The sequence below is a fragment of the Budorcas taxicolor genome, chromosome 20 (genome assembly GCF_023091745.1).
Source record: "Budorcas taxicolor isolate Tak-1 chromosome 20, Takin1.1, whole genome shotgun sequence".
Taxonomy (NCBI): domain Eukaryota; kingdom Metazoa; phylum Chordata; class Mammalia; order Artiodactyla; family Bovidae; genus Budorcas; species Budorcas taxicolor.
Window position 1 is genome coordinate 65554622 of NC_068929.1, and position 22277 is coordinate 65576898.

General features: G+C 50.6%; 1 protein-coding gene and 1 non-coding gene across 2 annotated transcripts in view; one reads left to right on the top strand and one right to left on the bottom strand.

Moving 5' to 3' along the window:
- The window catches only part of DAP (death associated protein), a 64611-nt gene extending 46192 nt beyond the window's left edge, over positions 1-18419 (top strand). The window contains exons 3-4 of the mRNA XM_052659118.1: positions 15527-15569; positions 16573-18419. Coding sequence (XP_052515078.1) covers positions 15527-15569; positions 16573-16686 — 157 coding nt within the window. The 3' untranslated portion in view covers positions 16687-18419. The remainder of the gene's footprint in view (positions 1-15526; positions 15570-16572) is intronic.
- Positions 18420-21842: 3423 nt separating this feature from the next.
- TRNAC-ACA (transfer RNA cysteine (anticodon ACA)) lies at positions 21843-21914 on the bottom strand. The gene has a single exon. It is a non-coding gene; the product is annotated as a tRNA-Cys (tRNA).
- Positions 21915-22277: the final 363 nt, after the last annotated feature.

A 22277-nucleotide genomic window follows, 5' to 3' on the forward strand; every position in this document is an offset into this window, starting at 1 on the left:
GATTCTTTACCACTGAGACACCAGGGAAGCCACACCCCAGGTGCTAGCTATCGCCAAGAGCCAGCAGTATTTTATGAGCCTTGGAAGTCTTGTAGAACCAGTCCATTTTAAGTGATCAAACTAACACTTCTTATTTATGGCAACTTCTTAATGGTTCAATGATTTACTCAGCCCTCATAATCCTGTGGTGTATTTCTTTTAATTGTTAGGGGAAAGATCCCTATTAGAGCTAATGTCACTGGGCTCCTTCCTTTTGACTCTTCCAAAATTCTAAAATGGAATTCCTGACAACTACTCCTGATGCACATATTTGAGAATCCAACTGAAGAGGCAAGTGTTAGTCGCTCAGTCATGTCTGCCTCTTTGTGACCCCATGGACTATAGCTCACCAAGCTCCTCTGTCCATGGAATTCTCCAAGCAAGAATACCAGAGTGGGTTGCCATGCCCTTCTCTAGGGGGTCTTCCCAACCCAGGGATCGAACCCGGGTCTCCTGCATTGCAGGTAGATTCTTTGCTGTCTGAGCCACCAGGGAAAGCCCCAAAGGGAAGAGGCAAATGGAACTTAAAAACCTGTCCATGATGTAAGTTGGAGTAGCAGGTGCCCAAGTTCATCTTCTCCAAGCTCTGGAGACAATGCCTTGGACATTATGGTCCCTCTTGCAGTAAAGTGAAGTCGCACTTTATAAAAAAAAGACTCCAGTTTCTTTACAAGGTTGGCTGCCTTTGAACCTGTGCCTTAGGTCTGTATTTTTTGAGACTTTTAGGGAAATGTGATGAGAGTCCTGCAAAGAAACCCAACCCATCTGTTGACATCTGCCAGGAATGGCCATAGAAAAAGTTGATGGATTCTTTGAAATTGAATTTGTAGACTCTGGAAAGTGGTCTCAGTAGGGTGCTCGCCCCTTCTCTCTCTTCCATCTGCCCTTGGCTAACTGTTCTTATCCTCTAAGACTCAACTCATTGTTCCACCAGCACTCTCAGTTTGGCATGAGATGATTTAAGAGGTACCTCTTAGCCTGAGCCCTGTCTTAATAGGGAGAGACTGTTTATTAGTCTTCAAGGTCATTCTGGCAAAAGCTGGGGAAAGAGCCTATTTGATTGAAAACACCAGGTCCACCACCACCCCCTTCGCCAGTGGATCTGGCCCAGCCAGACTAGTAGGTAACAAAAGCAAAGCTTTGAATTGCTCCTTGCAAGCCCTTCAAGGCTCTGGTGCCAGAGGAGCTCCGTGCATTCTAAGACGTGAGCCACAACTCACCCCCCTGCCCCCCACTACTATAGACTGTGCCCGCCACACTCAGTTGGTGCTGACGGCATCTGTTGAGCCTCTGTGTGCACCAGACACTATGTCAGGTGCTGGGGACAGTGTAAATTCAACCAGTAACCTTGACCTTGCAGGGGCGCTGGGCATGTAAGCACTTCTGCAGTATCACAATACGTGGGAAGTCCTCAGGGGAACACAGCTGGGGAAGGGTCATTGCAGGGAAAGCAATGGAGAGAAAACCCGTGAGCCACCCTTGAAGCTAGCTCAGGCTTTCAGGTCATATGGGCAGGAGTTCGAGAATTGCTAACACGCACGATCAAACTCCTACGAGCGCGAGTAACGGTGAGGATCCTTCTAGAATTCCGTCTTGGCTGGAGCAGCCGTGCAACGTGTTTAGACTGGTGTGTCTTCCAGCGTGAAAGGAGGTGCCAGTAGCAGCGGCACTGTGGCCGAGGCCTCAGGCTGGACTATCCCAGGGGGTCAGCGACGTGCGACCATCCCCAGGACCACGGGGGCCAATCCTGTCTGCTCTCTGCTGGCCAGGGAACAGGCAGGCCGGGGTGGCTGCTTTGTTTCTTCTTCCAAGAAAGGGCCGGGGTGGCTGCTTTGTTTCTTCTTCCAAGAAAGGGTAGCAGGACAATATACAATGCCTTCTGCTCTTGTGATCCGTTTTGAAAACAGTGATGCAGAAAATGTTTGAATTTATGTCACTAGTAATTGTTTTAGGAACTCATAGACCTGTTACTGAACCAAAAAGATGTTGCTTTTTTTTTTCCTTTATATTCAAATTAGTGCCTTTTTGAGGCAAATGCTGAGGAAATGTTAACAGAACATCTTGAGCTTAAGAAGAACTCCTCTTTGACTGGGGTTTCCTGTCAGGGATACAAATTATTTCTTTTAAAACAGTGTTTCAATCCCAATTGGAATTGACATATATACACTACTGGGAGAAGGCAATGGCACCCCACTCCAGTACTCTTGCCTGGAAAATCCCAGGGATGGAGGAGCCTGATGGGCTGCAGTCCATGGGGTCGCTAAGAGTCGAACACGACTGAGCGACTTCACTTTCACTTTTCACTTTCATGCATTGGAGAAGGAAATGGCAACCCACTCCAGTGTTCTTGCCTGGAGAATCCCAGGGACGGGGGAGCCTCGTGGACCGCCATCTATGGGGTCACACAGAGTCAGACACGACTGAAGCGACTTAGCAGCAGCAGCAGCAGCAGGGCATGAAATAGGCTTTTATGGTGGAACAATGAGTTCCTAGCTCAGTCGGTAAAGAATCTGCCTGCAATGCAGGAGACCCAAGTTCAACTCCCCTGGAGAAGGAAATGGCAACCTGCTCCAGTATTCTTGCCTGGAGAATTCCATGGACAGAGGAACCTGGCAGGCTACAGTCCATGGGTTCACAAGAGTCAGACATGACTTAGCAACTAAACCACCACCATGAGTAAAATAGGGCTTCCCAAGTGACTCGGTGGCAAAAGAAGCTGCCTGCCAATGAAGGAGACATGAGTTCAATCCCTGGGCTGGGAAGATTCCCTGGAGGAGGAAATGGCAAGTCACTCTAGTATCGTTGCTTGGAAAATTCCATGGAGGAGCCTGGCAGGCTATAGTCCATGGCGTCACGAAGAGTTGGACATGACTTAGCACACAGGCACAGCATAACATACATACAGTAGGTAACTAATGAGAACCTACAGCTCAGGGAGCTCTGCTCTCTCTGTGGCGAGCTAAATGGGAAGGAAATCCAAAGCAGAGAGTGTCACCAAGTCCCAGGCTCTGCTCACCTCACGACAGGCCGATAAGTCGGAGACAAGGTGTTGAGGCAAGGAATATTACTTTATTCAGAGAGCTAGCTGACGGAGAAGATGGCAGACTAATGTCTCAAAATAACCGTCTTATCGGGATCTGGATGCCAGGTTCCTTTATGGATCAGAGATGGTGGGGCAGTGAGGAAGCGAAGGAAAAGGGCCATTAATCTTGCAAATATCCCCTAGAAGGGCAAGCCTCAGGCAGGGGAGGTGTTAATTTCTTCCTGCCATCCACTTTGAGGACAGGGTGCTAAGTGAACAAAAGCACTTTGGCTTAGGTCAGGCAGAGGGGCAGGATTCTCTGAGGCAGCCCTTTATGCGTGATTATAATAACAAAAGCAATGGAAAGCAAGGCAAAGAAACAATCCCAACGTGGAGTCAGCAATGGCTTTTTCCCGTAACAGGGATGTATACACACATGTATATACTGATTCACTGTGCTGCACAGCAGAAAATAATACGACATTGTAAAGCAACTGTGCTCCAGAAATATTTAAAAACAAACCAAAAAACCCACAAAGAAGACAAAAACCAGTGTTTCAAGTTAGTACTCCCATTCCATCCTCGCCTGCCTCCATGGGAGAAGACGCTCGGACACCGCTGATGTTTATCTGGGTATTTGGTCGAGCGTCTCACGTGGAACACTGCCCTCTGACTCCCCCAGGCGAGGGATTCTCAGCCAGGCACCCACTCCCCAGCAGACTCCGTGCCCCACACCTTCCAGGTAGCCCCCTGGGAGTCACGTTTCTTAGTCTAGGGTCCGTCCCTCTGGTGTCCATCATAACAGCGCCACCATCAGATGCAGTAACCGAGGCTGCGGGCAGTGCAAACCCGGGCGACTCGTACCCTCTGCTCCAGAGACCACGTGGCCCACGTTCCCGGGAAGAGCTCTGGTTTTAAACACTATTTCCCTCTGTCACACAGGAGTTTCTACTTGTTGGGCAGTGTGTCCTAGTTTTCAACAAGGTGCAAATCAATGGCAGGCTGCTCTCACCTGTGGCACATGATCCAGAGAAACCCAGAGGTACCGGGGCCCTGGGTCCACTTGCCCGTAGGTCAGATGTGTCCTGAGCCCCAGACCACCCTCTGGAGTTAGGCTTTGTTGGTGATGCTGGGTCTGTAGAACTCAGCCCTCCAGCTGTACCGGCGTTGTTTAGTGTTTATTCAACACACAAGCCCAGGCACAGAGGGTGGTGAACATACCCATGTGCATGGATCTGTGATACCCTAGACATCTCTGCCACCCTGGATCCTGACAGCACCAAGTCCAGCTCCCCAGCCAGAACCTGCTCTTCAACTGAACTGCCCGCCTCTCCCAACCCTAAGGAAACTCCTTTTTCTCTGAGTGTTAAAAAAAAAAAAGGAAAAGGGCTCCTGCCTCTTTCTCTCTCCCAACGTTAGTTTACACCCCAAATCCTTTACGTTTGTGACGGTAACTCACAACTGCCCTTGACTGAGCACAACCTTCAGCTCCTCTGAAATGTGGCCACACTGTTCTCACAGTTTCCATCACCCTCTCAGAACAGATGGGGCATCAGTATGGGTTTATTTGCCCAATGGTGGTGGAAGGCAGGCCCTGGGCAGGGTGTGTTCACACCTGCCATCTCAAAATATAGGTTCTTCTTTGATGTCTTAAACACTGAGTTTACATTTGGACTTCCCTGGTGGCTCAGACAGTAAAGAATCTGCCTGCAATGCAGGAGACCCAGGTTCACTCCCTGGGTTGGGAAGACCCTCTGGAGAAAGGCATGGCAACCCACTCCAATCAGTATTCTTGCCTGGGAAATCCCATGGACAGAGGAGCCTGGTGGGCTGCAGTTCATGGGGTCGCAAAGAGTCAGACACGACTGAGAGACTAACACTGTCACTTTCAAGCTTACGTTTAGCCCTAATCCCCCCAGGAGCTCAGTCATCACCAGCCTGCTGAGAGCTCAGCCCCGATGTCTCATCCCGGCCGCCCTCTGTGAGACTGTGGCTGTGGGACCATCTCTCCGGGTATAACTAGGCTTGGTAGGAAGCTCAGGCTGCTCTGGTTCAGCTTCAGTTTTTCCCCCAAAGCTCCAGGCACGATCCACATCGTGGTCTCCAAGTATTGCCTCGTGGTTACAGGTTACACGTCCTCCAGCCACAAGAATGCTTCTCTGCTTTAATTTTTGCGAGTACTATGCCCACCATCCAGTCCTCCATCCACATGGTGACATGGGGATAAATCAGCTTTCGTTCACACGCTAACCTCATGACGGCTTTCTCCTGGAGTCCCACCTCGTATGCAGCGTGCCTAACAAACAGCGCGCCCCGATGGAGATCCAGGGGTGACGAGCTCCACATCTCAGATGAGGACGCTGAGGCTCAGGTGCTACCTGGCCATCAGGGAGGATGTTTTCTGTCTGCCAGCCTGTCTCTCCCAGCCCCATGCTTGTGCACGGTTATTGTTGTGTTTGTCTCTCAGTCTCTTTGCGACCCTGTGGACTATAGCCCGGCTCCTCTATCCTTCACGGTCTCTTGGAGTTTGCTCACGTTCATGTCCATTGGGTCGGTGATGCTATCTACCCAACATCCTCTGCCGCCTCCTTCTCCTGCTACCCTCCTCACATGTTAGTATCGGGTACCATGAATGCATCATCGGTGGCAAAGGGATATTATCTGGGTGCCTCCATGGAAAGCAGAGGGCCTTCAGGAATGCAGTACCCAAAGGGACACTGGAAGGGAGGGTGGTGATGAGAGCTTTGGGGGCTCTGCCCTTCCTTCCCCACTTGGAATCCTTCTTGGTCAAGTTCGGAGAGGACCTCTAGCCCCCTGCTGGTACTCAGAAGCAGCCCTGGAGGATCCCACCCCCACTGGAGGATCAGCCTGTGGACCTCCTTCCTGTCGATGAGGACGAGCTTGGTTTCCCTGTGGTTGTCATGGAGACTGGCCACTCTGAAATAAGGAAAACTCATTTCTGGAACATGGCGATGACCTGTTTTCCAGTTTGACATCTGGGGAACCTCACAGGTGTGCCCTGTGGGCCTTCTGATGACATTCGAGGGGTCTCCGGGCCCAGCTCCCCAAGGACTTTCATCTTCCTCCCAAGCCCCTAACCCAGAGTGCTGCCCAGTGGGTGTTATCGGAGGAGAGGAGGACCGTGATGAGAGGCGGGGGGAGGTCCTTGCAGCCGCTGCCCAGGCAGCAAGTGGGAGACACATCTGATGTAACGTGAGGCCTCCGCAATTCTGAGCCATGTTTGGTACTTAGAGTGTGTGTGTGTATACACACGCACATTCTTGTTAAATGAATAGATCAGTGAAACTGATGAATCAACAAATAACCCAACAAATGAAACTGATGAGTAAAGACTAAACCTTAGGTTCCCAAATAGTGATTTCCACCCCCGACAGTGACCTGGACTGTGGAGGGATTCTTAGCTTCCTTACTATTCACCACCAGGGAGAGAGTGAAGGCTCTGACCAGCGCCCAACGTGCACTCCCCACGATCGCAGTGACCTTGACACGGTCTGTCCTGCTGCGCTGCGTGCTAGCAGGGTATTCCCAAGAGCTTGCTCCCAACACATGGGAGAGGGTGGGAGCTTCCCGCCTGAATGGAAGCTGTCCTAACTCACGTGTTGGCTTGTTTCAAGTCAGCAGAATTTGCAGTGCATTAGTTTTCTGTGTACTTGACTCGGTGCCTCTTTTTCTGTTAATTCTGGAAAAGGCAGGAGGGCGTGTTGCAATCTGAAGAGGTCCACAGAGGCAGGGTTTTAATCAGGCGGCGGGTGAATCTGCAAATCCGGAGACCACTGAGGACCGCAGCTTATCACTTATCATGTGCACCAGGCTGCCTGGGGAGAGAGCCACGGCCGCTATCAGCTCACGGAGTCCCTCCATGCCGTGAGTTTGGAGGGTGGATTAAGGATGTAATTACTGGGGAATCCAGCAGCAGAGAAATCCAAAAGCTCTCATCCATCTCTCCATGTACTTGACTTTAACCTGAGCTGTGACTGGTCCTCCCAGGCCATGTCTTGACTTCTGTGAGAGGCAAAGCTCCCACAGCCAAGATAGACCTGCTAACAGTCTCCCAGGAGAGAGTTAATCTGGGTCTCCTCTTTCTTGACTCAGGTCTCCCAGAACCAGCCTAGTGAGAGCTGGTCCCATGCAGAGCCAGCCCCCTGCACCTCCCAGGATGGGAGTAGACCCAGATCAGAGGAGGGTTTTGGTGTCTGTATTTGATTTAACATCAGTGTGTACCTCTTTCTAATAGGAATTCTATTAACAGTCATCTTGTCAGGTTTTTTTCTACTTACACAATCATTTTCCTTTTTATAGCCATAATAGCTGTCTTCTAGAAAATACATACTTTGTACTTTGAACCATGAACCCCCAGCTCAGTATAAAACATAGCCTTGACCCCGAAGACAGCCAATGAGATCTGGTTTCAAGCTGTAGGCCACAGATACATATTTTTTTAGCACCTGTCTAGTCAGCATTGGAGAAGGAAATGGCAACCCACTCCATTGTTCTTGCCTGGAGAATCCCAGGGACCGGGGAGCCTGGTGGGCTGCCGTCAATGGGGTCGCACAGAGTCGGACACGACTGAAGCGACTTAGCAGCAGCAGCAGCAGCAGTCAGCATTAGCTATTCACTGGTGAAAAGTGTTAGTTGCTCAGTCATGTCCAACTCATTGCAGCTCCATGGACTGCAGCCCACCAGGTTGCTCTGTCCAGGCAAGAATATTGGAGTGAGTAGACATTCCCTTCTCCAGGGGATCTTCCCGATCCAGGGACTGAACCCGGGTCTCCTGCATTGCAGACAGACTCTACCCTCTGAGCCACCAGTACTTCCCAATATTGGAATTCAAAAGCATGGCACTGAAACAGATGTGTTCAGAATGGAAGATGGGTTAGTTCATTGTAAGTGCTACTTACTGAAATGGGGTAACATTTAGAATATTTAATACATATGAATGATTGCTACACTGATTGTCAGATAGTTACATGAAGTGTTCTCAGCTTAAGCTCAGAGCAAGTCTCTGTTGTAACCAGCTGGTTTTGCCAGTGGAGGCAGTATCCTCTGTAAGCACAGTTTATATACATTATTTCACTTGAGCAACTGTTCTTTAAAAGAGGAATTGCTCCCATTTTGCAGATGGACACAGAGGCTCAAGAAGGCTACTCCTCTGAACTAAGATTTGAACCCAGAGCCCTTTGTCTCCAAAGCCAGCCCTCAAACGCTCCATTACACAGCTTTGCTGTCTGCTGCCAAGTCCTCAGTGCACTTGGTAGAGACAGCAGAGGAAGGCAGTGCTTTCCTAAGCCCTGCAGATGCTCGGCTCACCCCAGCACGCTCAGGCGACCAGGCTAGGTTTCCCTCATCAGACGTGGTGACCACTTTGTATTGTGATGAATGCAGACACACACACACTGGCCTGGAATGGCACCTGTGTATGAAATCCTTAGGATACAAGCTAAGAATTAGAATCAGTACTGTTCATCTTATCCTCTTTGCATCCAGCAAGAGAGAGAGAATAAGGTGAGAGCAGAGGGAAGACGGAGGAGAGAACACTGTCAGATCACAGGATGAGACAGTCCTATGTGTAAAGACGCCGGTGGGAAGCTTAGAGTAGCTTTCTGAAAATACGCGTCTAGAGGGAAGAAGGGGCTTCCGAGGTCCTGGTAAGGCAGCTGCCACCGTGGCTAGAGTGTCTGTGGGACACTTGTTTATACATAGTCCATCCTCGCCTTACACAGTCAGCGCTAGGGGTGGCAGTCTTCTCGAAATAAGCATGTGGTGAGGTGCTGGCATCTGGATCAACAACCAGTCCAGTATCTGTGGGCGGAGTGTCATCTGGAGGGCAGACTTTTTGGAATTCCAAAGAGCATCTTCTGGCATGGAGACTCGTGTCTAGGACAGACTCAGGGGAACAGGCTGGGCTAGGCTTTGTCCCAAAGTCATGGCCCCCTGGGATCAGCAGGCCTGAGTCAGGGAACTAGAGACACCATGGCTGATGCTGAAGCTCAGTCTTCTTGTTGAAACGAAGATGTGAACACAAACTCAGACTTTGCCCCCAGAGCAGCACCTTTGCTCACGCCCTTAAAAAGACAGTACAGGAGACTTCCCTGGTGGCCTAACAGTTAAGAATCTGCCTTGAAATGCAGGGGTCGCGGGTTTGATCTCTGGTGGGGGGATCAAGACCCCACATGCCATGAAGCAGCTCAGCCCAAGCTCCACAGCTACTGAGCCCACACGCCGCAGCTGGAGGGCAGCCTGTGTACCACAACAGAAGATCCCCCGTGAGCCCCAAAGATCCTGAGTGCTGCAGCGAAGACCTGAGGCAGCCTTTTTTTTTTTTTTTTTAAAGAATTTTGCAAACTCCGAATGCCAAATCCTGGAAGGAGTTGGACTCCTGATCATTTTCTTTAGATCTAGAATTTCTCCTAAAGCCCTTGAGTCGTACTTGGTTTCCCTGTAGTCAGACTCCCTGAGCAATGACCTCGCCCTTAGGGAGAAGGGGGCACACCCTAAGGTGCCAGTGTCCCCTGCCCACTGTGGACCCCCAGTTTCCTGTGAGGGAAGTTTCCTGGGCTTGGCCAAGCTGGACAAAGCCTTGCTGGCCTGAAAGTTGCAAGCTCAGAGGACCAGCAGTGCCATCTTGTGGGAGAGTTCTCGAAGCGCCTGACATCAGGCCGAAGGAGGGAGGCAACCTGGACTGCCAAGCCTTGAAGAGTGAGACAAAGCAATGCCTGGGTACAGTCAAGTGCGAGGGCTCCCTCTGGTCACCAGGCATGCTCATTAGGATTTTGGTGTCCAGAAGATTAATAACTTTAATAAGTGAATGCCAAGCCAGAAAGATATTTCAAGAATTAACAGTGGCCAGGAAGGATTTTTGCTTGCCTTCCACTTACGAGGAAATCTATTCAACATCACCCCAGGTGTATATTTCTCAGTAAACTCTGTGAGTCACAGACTATAGCCACAGCTTCAGCTTCTGGACCACCTCAAGGCTCAGTCCTCCCAGCAAGGAGATGGCTTTTCCCAGGAGTCCATCGCAGGATCTGAGCCCAAACTGGCCCACCTCCGTCACTAAGAGATGAGAGGCTTGGACCCCAAGCACTCTGCTGATGACAGCAGATGAAGCCTTCCTGTTACACACGTGTATGCACACACTCACACTCAGATCTCAGCCTAAACTCCACCTCTCAAGGTCTGCTCCAGCTTCCTTCTACAAAGTACCCCCAACCCCAGCCACCCGCACCCCACACCCAGGTGTTAGCTGCTTGTCAGAAAATGAAATCGAGACTCTGATGCAGCTTTCTGGGTCCAAGCATTCATCAGAACCCTGCTGCCCGATTCCCAGGCAGCTTTGACTTTTAGGGAGATTTTAAGAGTACAATCCCTTTCTGAGCACTCACGCTTTCTCACCGGGAAGGGCGGGAGCATCACGTGATGATGGCTCCCAGGTCCTCACGTAGCCGACTTGACGGTGCTCCTGCCGCCACTACCGGCGTCCACACCAGCTTCCTTGCCAGCTTGCTTCCTGTGCTGTGACCACAGCTGCGGGTGGACAAGGAGCGGGTGGGCCGGGTGGAGCCGCCCGCAGCAGGGCAGCCACCCCACCATAAGTTCAAGTGGTCTCATCACTGTCCGGGCTTTCTTCCAGTCTTCTGTGGGCTGGGAAACTAACAAGCAGGCCGTTCCAATCGGGTCAAACAGGAATCAGATAGACTGAGGACCCAGAGGGCTTTTTTTCTTCAAGTCCATAGTTTGGTGACATCTGTGTATGTATCAGATCCTCTTTTTGCTTACCTGGAAGCTTCTCTGTCCCAGATCAGCAGGGTTATTCTACACGGCCAGGGGATCTGAAGATGAGACAGATCTGAACCAGCTGTGAATCAGCAGTGGAGACATAGGAGGGCTGGGGAGGTCCTCGTCAGCACCTAACATTTGCAGAGTACTTGCTGTGTGCCAAGCAGCGTGTGTATGCGTAGCACCTGGTGAGAGAAGGTCCACTGACACCCATTCTACAGATGAGGAAACTGAGCCTCAGAAGGTCAGATGCCAGCCCACCCACCAATCATTGGCAGAGTTGGGATGGTCTGACATCAGAACCCACACTCAGCTGGCATCCACCTGCCACCGTCCTCTGGGCCTCCTTCTTAGACTGTGTAGACTGCAGTTTGACTCAATGGATAGTTTGAAATCAAGCTTTGCTCCTGAAGCTTGGGACCTGAGACGTGGGCAGTGGTGGGGCCCGTGAACCAACACAGAGCACGGAGCTGAGGGGTCCAGGCCTGTGTCCTCCAGGCTGTGCTTTCAAGGACCACAAACAAAGTTCAGCCTCTTTAGCCGCTGCACCTTCACCTGTAACAGAGGGAAACACCTGCTGAAGAGCATCAGATGCGTTAATAACTTATTTGCAAGTGCTCCGTGCCCTAGTTAAGTGCTAGAGACATAAATGATGGTTTTCAAGGAAAAAGAATCTGTTCCCAAGTCAGAAAGGAAGTGCTAAGGCTGATTTGAATGCCTTGTGCTGTCTGCCTGGATAATGGATCCTCTGGCTGCATGTAGATTACTCTACAGGTCTGCCTCTCTAAAGCGCGTGTAAAACCCAGAATCCAAAGATAGAGGCTGCTCCCTGGCCCAGTTCTCAGCCCTGAAATGAGGGCAACAGGCTAACGCTCTGGGCTGCCCTGGTTCCAAGTCTGGCTCAGAGTACTTATCCACTATGCAGGCATCAGGTGACTTACTGGGCCTCTCTGATTTACTGTCCCCTCACCTGTAAAACGGACTTCCCAGATGGCTCAGCAGGTAAAGAAGCCATCTGCATTCCAGGAGACCCAGGTTCAATCCCTGGACCAGGCAGATCCCTCTGGAAAAGGAAATGGCAACCCACTCCAGTATTGTAGCCTGGGAAATCCCATGGTCAAAGGAGCCTGGTGGTCTACAGTCCTTGGGGTCATAAAGAGTCAGACACGACTAAGCACCTAACACATATTGACAGGTGGATACTGGAAACCACGTGCATCAAACATTTGGCAGCTACACAGGCCAAGTGTGAGAGAGCTGCGGTTTCTGCTGGTGTATGGGAGGGTTGCTGCTATTGCTGCTGCTGCTAAGTCACTTCAGTCGTATCTGACTTTGTGTGACCCCATAGACAGCAGCCCACCAGGCTCCTCTGTCCCTGGGATTCTCCAAGCAAGAATACCGGAGTGGGTTGCCATTTCCTTCTCCAATGCATGCATGCATGCTAAGTCGCTTCAGTCATATCTGACTCTGTGCAACCCCATGGACAGCAGCCCACCAGGCTCCTCTGTCCACAGGATTCTCCAGACAAGAATGCTTGGAGCAGATTGCCTTTTGCATGGGACAGTTAGAGGGGCTCTAATTCCCGCTAATTCCATCAAGTTTGTGGTTCCTTTAAATTTAAATAAATATGGTTTTCAAAGACTGAAAAGGCCTAAGGATGTGGGGAGGGCAGGAACGATATTTTTCACTGTCTCTGTTTCGTGAAAGTAATGTTACTTCTTCAAACCAACATCTGTCAGAATGATTCTCATCAGATTAAATAAATCCTCAAAGCCGCTCTCACAGTTTATAGAATCTTGGAAATGTAGGTTATGCTTCACGTGGAACCCTAATGGAATTTAAACAAGTGTGTTTTTGCAAGCACAGCTTCGAGAGCACACGCTTTACTGCGGTTTGTGAATTTAAGCTACCATGTCTCAAGGAGTTTAGAGAGGGCCTTTACTACAGGAAGGTAATAGATGATCCCTGACCAGTTTGAGATGCTATTAATTGAAGATGGAAAAGACCAAGTCTGATGAAAACCAGCACTGCACACACACTCTGCCAAACAGACGTGTGAAAACAGAGATCGCTCTTAGATAAGACCCGAGGGGCTAGCCTTCAGTCGGTCACCTTTGCACAGGCAGTTGCCATGTGTCCTTATGGTCGGTTATGGCCTTTTCAGTGTTTTAGAGGAGAGAGGACTTTGTTGGGGGCAGTGGATTTTATGCTCTAAAGATCTTGAATGATCAATACAGATGTTTATTATTCCCTGCCATAAGAAAGCTTATTCTTAAAATTAGTTGCTAAATCTAAGCACAGTGAAATACCACATCACACCCACTGGGCTGGCTTCTATCAAAAAATAAAATAATTAGTGGTGAGGGGACTTCCCTAGTGGTCCAGTGGCTAAGGCTCTGAGCTCCCGAAGCAAGGAACCCAGGTTTGATCCCTAGTCAGAGATCTAACCAATCAATCCTAAAGAAAGTCAACCCTGAATATTCATTGGAAGGACTGATGCTGAAGCTGAAGCTCCGATACTTTGGCCACCTGATGTGAAGAGCTGACTCATTTGAAAAGACCCTGATGCTGGGAAAGACTGAAGGTGGGAGGAGAAGGGGACGACAGAGGATGAGATGGCTGGATGGCATCACCAGCTTGATGGACATGAATTTGAGTAAACTCCGGGAGGTGGTGATGGACAGGGATGCCTAGCGTGCTGCAGTCCATGAGGTCTCAAAGAGTCGGACACAACTGAGCGACTGAACTGAACTTCCGACGGAAACAGCGAACTTTCTGAATGCTGGGACTTTTGCCTGCAGCAAAAGAAAGCTAAAACGAGTGATTTCCGTCCAGGGTGGTGCAGCAGAGCTGGTGGGAGGTGGGCTGGGCAGCTCAGGGGTGACGATTCCACTCTGTCTTCCCACAGGACCAGCCTTAAGCCAAGTCACCCGGTTCTGAGAGCTGCGCTCACCCCACTGTCCACCCTGACTGACCGGCCTTGCATTCACCTAACGGCTTCTGGGTCCCCTTATCTCTCACTGAAACATTTCAGAGGCATGCATACCTGTGTACTACCTGGAACTGTGTTCTGATGCTTCTAAACTATAACACGTCCAGTTATTTTTATAAAGGCATCTGTGTGAGTGCTAAGTAACCTCAGTCATGTCCGACTCTTGCGACCCCACGGACAGTAGCCTGCCAGGCTCCTCTGTCCGTGGGATTCTCCAGGCAAGAATACTGGAGTGGGTTAACATGCCCTCCTCCAGGGGATCTTTCCGACCCAGGGATTGAACCCATAGAAGAGTTTAATAATATCATAGAAGTATGCTCACCAGAGGATGAGATGGCTGGATGGCATCACTAACTCGATGGATGTGAGTTTGGGTGAACTCCGGGAGTTGGTGATGGACAGGGGGCCCTGGCGTGCTGTGGTTCATGGAGTCGCAGAGTCGGACATGACTAAGTGACTGAACTGAACTGAACTGATGCTCACCAGATGCTAATTGCAGAATGCAGACTACAAAACAAGGTGACTCTTTTGGTAAGAAGAAAATTTAATAAGGAAACAAGTGCATCTCTCTGTCCACAAAGAGGAAGGCTAGAAGGACATCCCACATGTTAACAGTAGTTCTCTCCAGGTAGTAGAACTACAAGTGATTCTCATGTGCTTGGCTGGTTGCTTTTGAACAATGAACCTGTACTGCTTTCATCCTAAATCCTGTTCCCTCAGTATTGGTGACAGGGTGGGTCAGCTCAGTGTGATGAAAGAGATTAGGAAATAGCAAGAGCTTCACAAGGACCTTACTTTTTTTTTTTTTTCTTTTTTGGCTACACCATGGGACATGCAGGAACTTAGTTCCCTAAGACAGTGAAGTGAAAGTGTTAGTCTCTAAGTCTTGTCTGACTCTTTTGTGACCTCCATGGACTGTAGCCTGCCAGGCTCCTCTGTCCATGGGATTTCTCAGGCAACAATACTGGAGGGGTTTTGCCATGCCCTCCTCTGGGGATCTTCCTGACTCAGGAATCGATCCCAAGTCTCCTGAATTGTGGGCAGATTCTTGACCGTCTGAGCCACCAGGGAATCCCCTCAGTTCCCTAATGAGGGATCAAACCCGTGCCACCTGCAGTGGAAGCATGGACCTTACATTTTTGATACTTGGCATTCCAGGAAGGCCAAGAGCTTTGCATCGATCGGCTCTGAGAATCTCCCCCGTTAGAAGCTTCGGGAAGCCGAGGACTCTGGCAAGGGGAGTGCCTCGCAGCCCAGAGGACTGGAGGCTCCTTGCCTGGAGTCTCCTGTTCTCTTGTGACCCTGCCCCTTCCCTGCTCCAGGGATCACCCAGGTCCACAGTCTGCTGAGACCAAAACCACTGGGCTTGCCCACAGTTAGCTGAAGTATTGCCCAAAAACAAAAAGACTGCTTTTCAGCAACACGCCCTCTGTCTGCTTCAGCGTTCTCCCTCTCCGCCTGAGCTCAGCCTCAGGAGGAAGAGGACCCCCGGGTGTCCGGAGCATGGCGGCCATCAGGTCCATGTGATGAAATAACGGCAAGAGGCATGCTCCCGCCTCCTTCCGGGGGCTCCTTATGTGTCAAGTGGTCACGAAGTCGGGCTCCCCATCCGCCTCACCTGCGTGTTCCTCTCTGTGAATCGTGGTGGTCCATGTCTTTTCCTTCTTGTCTTCCAGCCCACCCAAGCCGACCGTGTTTATCTCCGGAGTCATCGCCCGGGTAAGAGCCCTTTGGTCATTTCGGGGTCTCAGCACTCGATCTCCTGATTCCGCCTGTCCTTACTCCACCCCACTCATCCACCTGGGAGCTGGGGGGTGGGGAGGCTCTTAATTGCCCCCCTGTCCACGGAAGTTGCTTCTGTGGTCAGGGACAGACCGGGTGGTGGCCAGAAGAGCCCATAGTGCCCGCCTGCCTCTCCTCCACCCTCTTCTGTCCTCTTTCTCTTTAGACTTGACCAGCTTCAGCCGCCTGTCCATGGGCCAATGGGTTTCTGGGGTATCTGTGAGCTGACAGTGTTTTTACACTTATTAATGGTTAAAGAAATTTGAAATAAGAATTACACGGCAATACCTGTGAAGTGTTGGTCGCTAAAGTCGGGTTCAACTCTTTTGTGACTATAGCCCACCAGACTCCTCTGTCCATGGGATTCAAAAAGACCACAAGAACTGCTCTAGCAGAAGAAAGCCACCCAACACCCAAGCTTAGTTCTGAGTGAGTCATGTGGTACCTGACCCCTGGTGTGGGGGCAGAGATGGCGAGCTTTCTCACCTTCTGGAAGGTACATGGGTCTCTGTGCCCCTTTAAGCTCCCCCAAAAGCCTCAGGACCTCCCCACAGTCCTAGGAGATGGGTTTCCACCTTCCAACAAGTTCTCCACTCCACCACCCACCCACTCGCACAGGGAAGCCAGAGAATGCTGGGTTTGGGTCTTGCTTATGAACTTATTCAGGCTTCCCTGGTGGCTCAGATAGTAAAGAATCCACCTGCAATGTGAGAGACACGTGTTCAATCCCTGGGTCAGGAGGATCCCCTGGAGGAAGGAAACGGCTCCCCCACTCCAGTATTCTTGCCTGGGGAATCCCATGGATGGAGGAGCCTGGTGGGCTACAGTCCATGGGGTCACAGAGAGTCAGACGTGGCTAAGCAACTGCACAGACAGGTGTGCATGAACTCAACCAGCTGTCCACGGTTGATGAGACAGTGCTTTCCGTGTCTTCCCGCAGGGCGACAAGGACTTCCCCCCAGCGGCCGCCCAGGTGGCCCACCAGAAGCCCCACGCCTCCATAGACAGGCACCCCTCCCCGAGGACCCAGCACATCCAGCAACCTCGCAAGTGACCGGCAAGGACCCAGCGCCCTCACCAGGCACACCTCGGTTCCCCGACACTTGGTATTTCCTCTGGCAAAGAGAACTGGCATCTTCCTCAAAACACTGCCCCATTGGGAAATCTAAGACAAAGCAAAGCGCCCCTTCTTTTGCCTTCAATTTCCAGCTCTAAAACTAGAATCAGACCCCCAAAGCTCACTTCCAGGGAGTCCTGGCTGATGTCATTCGAGGACCATCACGCCTCTCTCTGTGCCCTGAGCAGAACTTACCAAGACCTGAGTGAAGTGACACTGTTCTCAGTTTAGCTTCAGTTCTGGTTCATCAATTGCCCTGCCAGTGGTCTTAAAAATTAGCAGGCACAAATCTGGGAGGGTTAGACTAAGGTCAGCGGAAAGCTCAATCATTGCATGCTTTTTAGCAGTAGGACAATCAAATCTTAACACCTAGAGGGAAGAGAAAGAGATGAAGGCGTTAATTATAGAAAACTTGAGTAGGGAGGATACTTCAGTAGACAGCAGCATCACTGAATGTCCCTCCCTTGTGTGATGAGGGATCCGAGCACAGGGCGACCAAGCTCTCCCAGAAAAGCCAGAAAAGAGCCTACCACTTTGAAGAGGCTCTTTTATTCCAGCAGTCATCTGGCTGAAAAATATTATCCAAACGGAATACTTCCAGAATGAGATTTCTCAGTGTGGGTCCCAAGTCCTGCACGGCCCCACCATCCACACAGGCTCGCCAGGAAATCAAGGCGAACCTTCATTTTTTCAGTGATCACCTCGAGAACCGCTTTGGAGTTCTCGGAGTGACCCCTGACCAGGCAGAGGAATAGACACATGGCTAATCCTGGAACGCTGGGGCAGAAGCATTGACCACAGGGAAGGACCGAAGGGATGAACCCTGCCTTTGCTCCCTGAGGGAAGGGTAGAAGCATCACCCACCACTGGAGCTAGAAAAGCCTGTTTGTCAGCCAGCTGAAGTGTCAGAACAACCTCTGCCCTAGGGCACCGTTCATTTGGGCATCTCAGATTACCCGACGCTTTCTGCCAGGGTTTCCTGCCCAGAGCTGCCCTAGACTGCTTACTGCCTCACAGCAGTGGGTGCCCTGCTTTTCTGAAAAGCAGTTGTTCAAATCTCCTGGAGCAAATGCTTTTTGAGCTGGTGTGGCCTGACTGTCCCACTTGCCAGGGCAGTATCTGCAGCAGGTCCGCAGTGGGGGCAGCAGGCACCCGCAGCCTTTCTGACACCTTCCAACTCCACGTCCACGATTGGTAAAGGTGACGCAGACCTCGCTTTTGCCCCTCTCTAAGGGAAAAGCCAGCCCTGCTTCACATCCTAAAGGCGACTTGGTTTCCCCTCTCATTGACTTCTGGAGCCGGAGTCTCACCCTCAAGGCAGTGCGTAGTCACATACATTTCTTAATCGCTGAGATGTTCCTATAAACAGAGGCTGGCTTTTGGAGATGCCACCTGGGTGTGTGGCCACCTCCTGGCGACCTCCCAGAGCCAGCCTCTCTGAAGGATCCTGAGAGCAGGCGGCGCTGGGTCAGTCTGGACCGCTGCAGCCTCTGCTGCAGAGATGAAGGCTCATCCTTGGTACCTTGTAGTGCTGCAGCCAGGAGCGCCGTGCTGTGCATTTCTCTTGTCCTTTTAGCTACATTTGGTGTGTATCTGTGGGCTCCCGATCACTGAAAGCAAATTGTTCCCCTGAATGAATTTATCAATGGTTAACTTCAAGAATAATCATTCTAACGAAGCTCCTGTGTGGTTTGTTTTCTCTTATATCTCAGAGATTGTTCTTTCTCATCTCGCTAGGGTTGCCAGATGGTTTTGAAAGAAATACGAACATGCAAAAATAAGGAGTATGTTCACAAATTGTTTCCCAGACACAAAGCCAAACTATTGGACACCTGGCACCTCGAGTCTAATCATCTCCTTTGAAATATCATAAAGTGGAAAAGCTTTAATACAGTGGATTAAAATGCACTCCTTGGGCCGAGCAGCTGGCCCTGTGCTCGGAAGGTCCTTTGGGAACAGACTTGGGAAGAATGATTAGTAGGAAGCCCAAGGGTGGCTGTGAGCAGCGTTTGACAAATAAGACATTCACCTAATTTATCCAAAGATCCCCTGCAGCCCTTATGAGCAGGATGAGAAAATAATCCTAATTATTAGCTTTGAGATCCAGAGTCAGACTACAGATGTGAGCTGGGAGGGACCCTGACCTGTTTTCACCCTAGAAGGACAGGGCAGCTTGGCGGCCCTGAGCCAGGGGAAGGCACGTACGGCCAGAGTCTGTGTCCCCACCCCTGGCCTCCCCCCGGCCCCTGGTGTCACCTCTGGATGCTGCTGTTCGCCTTCACACCTCCACCCCCCTTTCTAAGTGGAGGACGGAACGTGGGTGCACTGGGTAGAGAGTTGTTCCAGGCATGTAACACTGACTTACCAGGCCACGTAGCCTTCTGAGAAACGTCTGTGTAGACATTTGTTGGCAGGAGGTTACCAAACACTTCCTATGACTCATTAGGGCCCAGACCCTCCACTTAGAGAATGCAGCCTACCTTCTTCCAGAGTCTGTATTGTCTTTCAAAATAACCTATGTCTAAGCAGACCTGAGAATGACCAGAGCCGCAGGTCTTCCCCCATTTATTACACTCACGATTATATCCAGTTTGTACAACTGTGAAGGGCTTCCCTGGTGGCTCCGAGGGTAGAGAATCTGCCTGCAATGCAGGAGACCCAGGTTCGATCCCTGGGGCGGGTAGATCCCCTGGAGGAGGGCATGGCCACCCACTCCAGTATTCTTGGGCTTCCCTCTTGGCTCAGATGGTAAAGAATCTGCCTGCAATGCAGGAGCTGCAGGAGACCCAGGTTTGATCCCTGAGTCAGGAAGATCCCCTGGAGGAGGGCATGGCCACCCACTCCAGTATTCTTGCCTGGAGACTCCCATGGACAGAGGGAGCCTGGCTGGCTACAGTTCATGGGAAGTCAGACACGACTGAGTGACTAACATACACAAATAGAAATACCAAGCACACAACAAACGGGGCAGAATTGCCCTCCAGGGCATTCCACATTGTCACAAACATCATTGTCACAAACATCATTGTCACCGGCATTTGTTAGTTGCCGCCGTGACAAAGGACCCCCGGCTGGAAACAGTGGAAATGCGTGAGCTCCTGGTCCTGGAGCCTAGAGGTCTGCAGTCAAGATGTGGGCAGGGCCGCCTCTCCAGAAGCTGCAGGTGACTATCATCCCCGGCCTCATCTACTCCTGGCAGCTGCTGGCAACACCTAGTAATCATTGACTTGTTGCAACACAAACCTGGTCTCTGCTTCTGTTGTCACTGGACCAGAGCCACCCCCATCCAGTGTGAAAAGTGGAAGCATTAGTCATTTAGTTGTGTCCTACTCTTTGCCATTCCATGGACTGTAGCCCGCCAGGCTCCTCTGTCCATGGGGTTCTCCAGGCAAGAACACTGGCGTGGGTTGCCATGCCCTCCTCCAGGGGATCTTCCTGATCCAGGGTTGGACTCAGGTCTCCTGCATTGCAGGCAGATTCCTCACCATCTCAGCCACCAGGGAAGCCCACCTAGATGACCTCACCTCAACAGATCAGATCTGCAAGAAGCCTAATTCCAAATAAGGTCATGTTCATGGACCCTGGGAATCAGGACCTGAACTATCTATCTTCTCGGGGGGACACTTCAATTCAGGACTCAACCACATGATGAAAAGCCAGAAACCCTGCTCCCAGCTCACAGTGCTGGAATAGCTGTTCATTTGGTCAGTTGGTTTCCTGAGCTTTACTATGAGAAAGTTTTGCCCACCACAGATTTTGTTACAGTGTTGCTGGTCACAGAGCAGCCAAAGCAAATGGAGACAGGGAGATACCGGTTCACACCCGTGGAGATGGCAGGGGGGGCGGGGGATGACGGACAGGGAAGAGAGCAAGGCAGAAGTGCCAAGGGATGAGTGACCCAGGCCATTGGGGGGCCAGCCACCCCCAGTTCTAGTAGCTCCTGAGATCGCAGCTCTCTGCTACATGCATCCTCAGGTCAGAGTCACTGTGTCTCAATAGCACATATCCTATATTCTGTAAGAGTGCTCCACAGGTGGTAGTCAGCCCATTTCACAGATGGGAAGACTGAGACTGAAGCTCAGTGCCCAGGGTCAAAAACCACTGTTAGCCAACACTGGCCCAGGGAAGATACACAAATGGCCAATAGGCACCCAAGGAATGCTCGAGATCATCAGTCACCAGAGAAATGCAAACCGAGACAGTGAGATACCTGTTGACACCCACAGAGATGGCAGGGATCAAAAGTCCAAATAATAAACCTTGATGAAGACGTGGGGAAATTAGACCCGTGCACAGTGACTCATTCAGAGAATGAAAAACGGTGAGGCCAGTTAGGAAAACGGGCTGGCAGTTCCTCAAACAAATATACAGAGTTACTGTGTTACCCAGCATGTCTGTTCCTCAGTATATACCCCAAATAAATGGAACCACATGTCTGTGCAAGAATTTGTACACAGATGTTTAGGGTAGCATTATATATAACAGCCAAAAGGTAGAAACAACTGAAATAGGTCCAGCAACTGAGGACTGAATACATAAAATGTTATATACACACATACACATACACAAAAATGGAATATTACTCCACTGTAAATATCGTTCCATTATTTGGCCATGCAAACGAATGCAATACTGATCTATGGGACAATATGAGTGAACCTTGAGAATATTATACTCAGTGAAAGAAGCCAGTCACAAAAGACCAGGTATCATAGGATTCCATTTACATGAAATGTCCACAATAGGGAGATATCTAGAGACGGTGACTGCACAGGGCTTGGGGTCGGGGGGCAGGCAGGATACAGGGGTGAGAGCTTAAGCAAATGGATTCTTTCTGAGATGATGGAAATGTTCTGAAATCAACAGAGGATGGACCTAGAGGCTGTCACGCACAGCGAGGTAAGTCAGAAAGAGAAAAATAGTGCACGTTAATGCATATATGTGGAATCTAGAAAAATGGTTGAAAGTGAAGTCACTCGGTCGTGTCCGACTCTTTGCGACCCTGTGGACGGTAGCCTGCCAGGCTCCTCCATCCATGGGATTTTCCAGGCAAGAGTATTGGAGTGGGTTACCATTTCCTTTTCCAGTGGATCTTCCCAACCCAGGGATCGAACCTGGGTCTTCCGCGTTGTAGGCAGACGCTTTACCGTCTGAGCCACCAGGGAAGAAAAAGGGTATAGATGATCTTATTTGCAAAACAGAAGTATATAGACAGACAAATATATGGCCACCAAGGAGGGGAAAGGAGTTGGGGTGGGAGTAGTTGGGAGGTCAGCATTGACATGTACGCACTATGATACTGTGTAGAAAGCAGGTTACTAATGAGAACTGCCCTGTAAGGCGCAGCGGCCTCTCCTCAGTTCTCTGTGTGCGTTAGTCGCCCAGTCGCGTCCAGCTCTTTATGCCCCCGAGGACTGCAGCCCTTCAGTCTCCCCTGTCCACTCTGTGCTCTGCGGTGACCTGAATGGGAAGAAAATCCAAGAAAAAGGGGCTATGTGGACAGGTGCGGCCGATTCACTTTGCTGTAC